Source organism: Cololabis saira, unplaced genomic scaffold (genome assembly GCF_033807715.1).
Source record: "Cololabis saira isolate AMF1-May2022 unplaced genomic scaffold, fColSai1.1 scf037, whole genome shotgun sequence".
Classification (NCBI taxonomy): Eukaryota; Metazoa; Chordata; class Actinopteri; order Beloniformes; family Belonidae; genus Cololabis; species Cololabis saira.
Window position 1 is genome coordinate 107,505 of NW_026906201.1, and position 6,982 is coordinate 114,486.

Genomic DNA, 6,982 nt, shown 5'->3' on the forward strand with positions numbered 1-6,982 from the left:
GCAGAACTGGAGGGAACAAAGTGCATACAGTCTACATATATCTACTGTATATATAGCTGCACATCTTCAGTTTTTTCTATTCCACCATGGATCACACTTTGGGAAGCCTTCTTTATATTTTAGCGTTATTTCTGCGTAGATAAGAGTGAGTTTGATGCTCCTTAACCAGGTTGGTCCTGGATCAACATCAACCATCATCGTTGGTCCCGGTGAAGCTGCAGTCTGGCTGCCGTGAGCAGCACTGACTCACCGGGTCCCAGCGGATTTAATCACCATGTTTACACTGTGTGTTGTGATTAATAAGCACGGTTTTTAATTATTTCGCGTTGGATCAATGTAGCAAATAATGTTGTTTGGACCATCAAACCCCTCAACCATCAGATACGTGTTTCACATGAGCAGTTCAGGTAAAAATGTCATTTTGCTGGATGAAATATATTGATTCCTGATAAAAATAAGTTTGTTAGTGACAGCTCTGCTCCTGTACGCATGTGAATGAGTGTACGTTTGTGTGAACATGAAAGTACAATCTGCATTGAGGCTTCTCGCTTCAGGAATCCCGGTCTGTGATTGGACGCTGCCTCGGCGTCGCTGCTCATTTGCATAAAGTTCAGATTTTTCAACTTCAAATTGACGCTCTGCTCCGGCTGCTCCGCCCGCCTCTCCACACGCGTCTTTATAGGAAATGAATGGCAGCCGAAGCTGCCTATGTGACGCTTTCAGTGTGAATCCAGGACTCTTGATGAAACACGGCATAGAGCATAAAAGCATAAAATTAAAAATCTCTTACCTTTTTGAAAACAAGTTGTGATGTGATGTAATGTGTTGTGTGTTGTGTTATAATGTGTTGTGTGATTTTTACTGAAATGTGTTGTTGTGAGTGTGTTCTGATTTGGTGTTGTGTGATGTGTTGTTGTGATGTCTTTTCTCTTTTCCGTAATTTCATATAAACCACAGTCTAAAATAATTGTTTCCTTCTTTTTGGCAGTTTCCATCTTCTGAAACCAAGACCGCCCACACACACCAGCTACACAAACAGAGCACACAACCTAAATACTAAGCCCTATACTGAAATACATCCATTCTCTCCTACACACACACACACACACACACACACACACACACACACACACACACACACACACACACACACACACACACACACACACATATTGTTTGCACTGTTTATCGTTCTAGTTGATATTGTGTTTGTTCAAATTTCAAACTTTTTCACTGCATTGTGTTTGCCTGTGAAATAACTGTGTTTTGGAGTGTTTTTTTTCTGAAGTGTTTACAGGCTGGTGACAAGATGCCACAGAAGGGAAAACGCTCCCGCGCCCAAAAGCTGCGCTGGAGCAAGCCGGACCAGGTACAGACAAAACTACACAATAGATAGCTTTAAAGCTACACACAATAGACTACAAAGCATTAAAGTAGACGTGAGGAAAGTGAGTGCTTCTTCTGTCAAGTGACTGCAATGTGTCACTTATTGACTGCATTTGATTGGTTTTGTGTTTTGAGGCGACCCAGCCGGAGACGTCACCGCCAGCCCAGCCGTTCGGGACCCAGAGGGATGGAGCCAGCCCCTCCCAGTCTCCTGCCCAGAAGGTATAGTGTTCACTCTATGCTTTTTATCAAGTAATAATGAAATACACTGTGTAATTCAAAGTCTTCAGTTTTAGTAACTTTAGTTCTGTGTTTCAGATGAAGAAGCTGTGGACCCCTCTGCCGATCTCACCATCCCACTCACCTTACCAGGCTGGAAGGGTAAGTTTTTATTTCTTCTACAACTGAACACACACACACACACGCAAAGGGTATTTGCAGTACAGTGCTGCACTCTACACGATGCTTCACAGAGCCGGATTAAATAAATGGACTACACTAGGCAGACTGTGATTTTTGGGCCCCCCTCCACCGATGTTATTTATGAATTGAAATCTTAAACTTACCGAAGTTACTAATAAAAAGTTAATTCACATTTAACGTAGCATAGTCATAGGCAAGTTGGTTATTTGTATTCCAAAATAAGTCATGTGTTGTATATTAAACAGTCTATCAGACTATTTTTTAATTTTTATTATTTATACGTTATTACAATTAATTATATTAAATATATATTAAATGACCAATAGGTGTCAGCATTGCTATGTAAACAGAGCAAGTGAGATAAATGTTGTAGTCTATTGCATTTTGCAGAAAATCTTATTTAAATGTGTTGAGTTAAATTCAATAGTTAAATAAGAGGTCAAATATACAAAGACCTATACAATTTGAAGTAAGACAAAGTGTGCTGTAGTGGTAAAGATGTTTATGTTCAACAAAAACTTTGTTGAAAAATGAGCAATTATTACATTTTTTTTTCACTTTTCTTTTCTAATTTGCTCAGACAGCCAAGGAAAACAAGCCTGAATTGGGTGAATACAAATTCTAGTCCCTTCACCTGTAGCCCATATTCACACCTGTGATTTAAGTACAGGAACAAGAAGACAAACATGAACCCTTCACATTTATCAAGACCATTTAGAAACTGTCCAACAATAAATCAGACCTTGCAGCCTGATAGCTTAATTGTCCCGCTTAGTCCTCCCATCGGATTTAACTGAGTGGCGTTAATGTGACGTAACGTTAGAGTAAACGTCGTCATTTTTAATTAGTTAATACATATTGATATATTAACACTGAAATACAAAATACATTGTAGATAGGACATATATTTTCATTACTTACTATGTTTATTTTATTTTATTGGCCCCCCTGCCAATGAGGCCTTAGGCACATGCCTAGTTTGCCTTTGCGTTAATCCGGCTCTGCTTCAGTGTAGGGCTGAAACGATTCCTCGAATAATTCGATTACAAAAAATGATCGAGGAATTTCCTCTGCCTCGAGGAATCGTTAAATTTATTTATTTTTTTTTTTTTTTCGTTTAATTTCACCAGCTCAAAGCCTCGTATTACGCCCGGACCACATTTAATGCGACACAACCCGCTGACGCTGCGCCCAAAATAGATCCATGCCTGTGCCTACATCCATGCGCTGCGCACGTTAAAGGGGGGAGAAAGAGGCGGCGGATATGTTTGGTTTTAGTAACATCATGCTCAGGCAGTCTGCAATGGCCCAGACGGGAGTTGAGTGCTTAACTTTTATTTTTAATCCACGCTATATTCTTCTGGTCCGTTCCCCTATGTTCCCCCTCTAAAGCCAAAATTATTGTTCCGCGTTAAATCGACGCAGAGTCTACGCCGCTCTCCGGCGAGGGCGGAGAGCGGCGGTCCGGCTTGCGGTGCTGCGCTGGCGTGCAGGCTCTCCACGGCTACGCCGTAGCCTACGGCATAGGGTACGCAGCGACGCGCACCATTCTGCGTTGTTGTAACACGGAACCATAAATCAGCCTTTACCCGGAATATAAACCTCTGTTCCCGCTACAGTTTTAACAAAAAGAAAAGGCAGAAAATGTCAGAAAAATAAAAACGTAATAAAGCTAACTGGGTAGTTTTCATTTTATTTTATCTCTGTAGTCATTGATGGATAAAACAAGCAGCACTGGTGCTCCAATACAACAGGAATCATAATTTTATTTTGAACACTGCCAAAACTCTAACTTAAAACTTAACTACAACTTAAAATTTGCTTGACACAAATGAAAGTTCAATTGAAACACGTGGGAAAAACATCTAACCTTTTAAGTTATGTCTGATATCAGGTGTAATGGCATTTTTAGGTTAGAAATAAGAACATTTCTTTGTAAAATCCTTAGTTTTTTGAGTGAAGGCTGTGAATTTGGTCAACTGGTGTAAGTTTAGGGTTTTTAAATGCACAGCCATGAACCTACTGTATTATATAATTTAGTCTTGATGTCAATTAACATCTAACATCTTATGTATATTTATAATTGCTCTTTAACTAAAGAAATATATGTTTTATCCGATTACTCGATTAATCGATGGAATTTTCAGTAGAATACTCGATTACTAAAATATTCGATAGCTGCAGCCCTGCTTCAGTGTACTACAAGTGTGAGTAGTGATGTAATACTTTTCCGTCCCACCACCAGGTGTCCCCCTCTGACTTCCGCCCAGGTATGTAGCCCACTGTTTGTTTTCATTACACGTAAATTGTATATTCTTGTTTAATTGTAAACAGATTTTCCCTGGGGTTTTTAAAGGTTTTATGATGTAAAGGTATTGTTTGACAGTTTTTGTGTTTGTGCTTGCTCCTAGGCCACGGTACGGGTCACCGCCATCGGGTGCTGAAGTGGGATAGGTCCACCTTCACTCCCCATTTCCGGAAGTTGGTTGTCCCAGAGGAGTCACCTGACAAGAAGGTATAATACTCTTAGATTCCATTGAGTAAAATCAGATTTTTGTAGTTGGGGGATATTTGCACGTTGATTAAAAAAAATATGTCTTCTCATGCAGTTCGTCTTGCTTGTTGGTGACTCCCACCTTCGGCCCATCGCGGACGGGTTGGTGGGACTGCCGGACCGACGTCTGTCCTGTGGCGTCCTGTCTGTCCCTGGGGCGTCGGCACTTGAGTTGCGTACTGAGGTGCTGAATGCTGTACTGCCTCGCTCACCCGCGGCAGTCTGCATTTTGGCACCCAGTAACGACTTGAGCGCCAGCGGGACCGTCACTCAGGCAGGGGTCGCGTTTGGTAAGCTCCTGCTGACTGCCTGTTCTACCTGGCCCAACGTAAGTATTCTTATATTGTTATTATCTTGATAACATGTCTGATGATATACTTGATTTTATGCATATAACTTCAATTTCTATGCAATTTTTGAGGGAGAGAATGTAATTACTGAGAAAGAACATCTTTTTCACTCTAGGTGTGTGTTTTGGACTTCCCTCGCCGTCTCACCGTAGAGCTGGACCTCCAGGAGCTTCTAAGCCAGGAATATCACCGTGTGGCTGCACGTATGGGTATGTAAACAAAAAATACAGTGACATGTATAGCAGTGTGTGTTGATATTTAAGTGGCAATGCCACTTAAATGTTTCATAAAATTAGAATATTGTGTATAAAGTCCTTTATTTTCTGTAATGCAAAAATGTCATACATTCTGGATTAATAACAAATCAAGTGAAATATTGCAAGCCTTTTATTATTTTAATATTGCTGATCATGGCTTACAGCTTAAGAAAACTCAAATATCCTATCTCCAAAATAATTAGAATATTCTGGGAATCTTAATCTTAAACTGTAAGCCATAATCAGCAATATTAAAATAGTAAAAGGCTTGCAATATTTCAGTTGTTTTATAATTAATCCAGAATGTATGACATTTTTGTTTTTTCTAATTGCATTACAGAAGTAATTATGTTTTTGTTTGTCTTTTGTATTTCAGGTGTCAGGTACGTCTCTGCCACCCACTACTTTCCGCTGACACAACTGGACCTGTGGTGTCCTGACGGTGTAAGTACATGACACTCTACAATCTAAGACATGTTAAAAAAATGTGGTGTGCATATCTTTGGTAGATGATAGGGAAAGTTCAGGTACAGGTTTACTGAAAATTTCTGTCTGCTAAATAACTTTTGATCATGTTTGTCAGGTCCATCTCAGCAAGGAGGGCGGGATGGAGAGGCTTGCGGAGTTGCTGTGGTGGACCCTCCACCACCAGCTGGAGCCCACAGTCCCGAGGGTCCAGACGCCTCCCAGGACGTCGCCTCCTGCCAGACGTGTCGTCCCGAGGACCCAGACATCTCCCAGGACGTCGCCTCCTGCCAGACGTGTCGTCCCGAGGACCCAGACTTCTCCCAGGACGTCGCCTCCTGCCAGACGTGTCGTCCCGAGGACCCAGACTTCTCCCAGGACGTCGCCTCCTGCCAGACGTGTCTCACCAAAAGTGGTTGTGAAGGGCGTGGTCACCGCGCCACGTCCATCCAGCCCTTTGGAGCAGACACGTGTTCTGTCTTCACAGGTGGACGTGGGGGTGGATCCGATCCCGCTAAATCCTGTGTGGTTTAGTCCGGCGATCCTGGATGAGATGGAGAAGGCCGTTCCGGCCCACCTTCCCAGCGCTGTGGAGTGCGCAGCTCGTCCGGACGGCAGGGAGGTAATGTTCATGCAGATTTTATTTTTTCATTGAGGCCTCTTTTAAAAAGCGTGTCCCTCTTCCTGTTTATTGTCCAAGAGGAGCTAAGTCGCAAATATGGTGTGAAAAAAGTCTGTATGGTTTTTGTTCCAGCAGAAGTCGACCGTGGAGCGCCGGGAGAGACGCGTCGCCTCCAAGAGGACCCGGGAGAAGCAGCAGGTTTGTCATATTTTGTCTGATTTATTTGAGTAATACTTATTTGGATTTTTTTGAGTATTTTGAGTAGACACACCATAGACAAAAACATTATATTGTTATATTTAGTGAATAATTGTAACACAGTATTAAAATACATGGTTTCATTTTGTCAATGCAGTTCACACAGTTATTTATTTATTTATGTATTTATTTATTGTTTTAGGTGGAGGCACCAGCCGTGGATGTGTCCTCCAAGCCAGCGCCTTGCAGTCCTAGGAGAGTGGTGGTGGAGCCTGGTGCGTCTGACCCTGCCCAGCCCCAGGAGTCCACCTTCCAGGAACATCCCAGCCAGGTAATTTACATCTTTTAACTGCTGCACCTATACTTAGTGTATTTTGCTGCTATAATTTATGTACCCTTTTATTTAAGCAGTATTTGACATGCAGGACTTTTAATTGTAATGGAGCAATTTTACATTATTGTATTGGTACTTTCACTTAAGTTAAGGATGTGAATACTTTGTCCACCCATTGCTGGTTACATATGTTGGAGGCATGTAAGGTATGTTAAAAAATATAAGATTAACGATGATAATGAAACGAATTATGATTAATGATGAGATTGATAATGATTGATCTGTCACTTATAAAAGAAAATGTTACATCATGATAACAATGACAACATTCCTTAAAATGATTTCAGGATCCTGCCGTCGGTCCGAGCCATCGCACTCAATCCGTGAGGGCGT

The 6,982-nt window shown here is 41.6% G+C and overlaps 1 protein-coding gene across 1 annotated transcript; it reads left to right on the forward strand.

The window, feature by feature from the left end:
- Window positions 1–1,267: 1,267 nt before the first annotated feature.
- On the forward strand, window positions 1,268–6,144 carry LOC133430445 (uncharacterized). Its single transcript, XM_061716721.1, has 10 exons — window positions 1,268–1,369; window positions 1,522–1,608; window positions 1,705–1,767; window positions 4,055–4,079; window positions 4,221–4,324; window positions 4,419–4,691; window positions 4,829–4,922; window positions 5,347–5,414; window positions 5,554–6,057; window positions 6,136–6,144. Exons 1-10 carry the CDS (start codon window positions 1,310–1,312, stop codon window positions 6,142–6,144), a joined length of 1,287 nt encoding a protein of 428 aa, XP_061572705.1. The 5' UTR covers window positions 1,268–1,309.
- The last annotated feature ends 838 nt before the right edge of the window (window positions 6,145–6,982 follow it).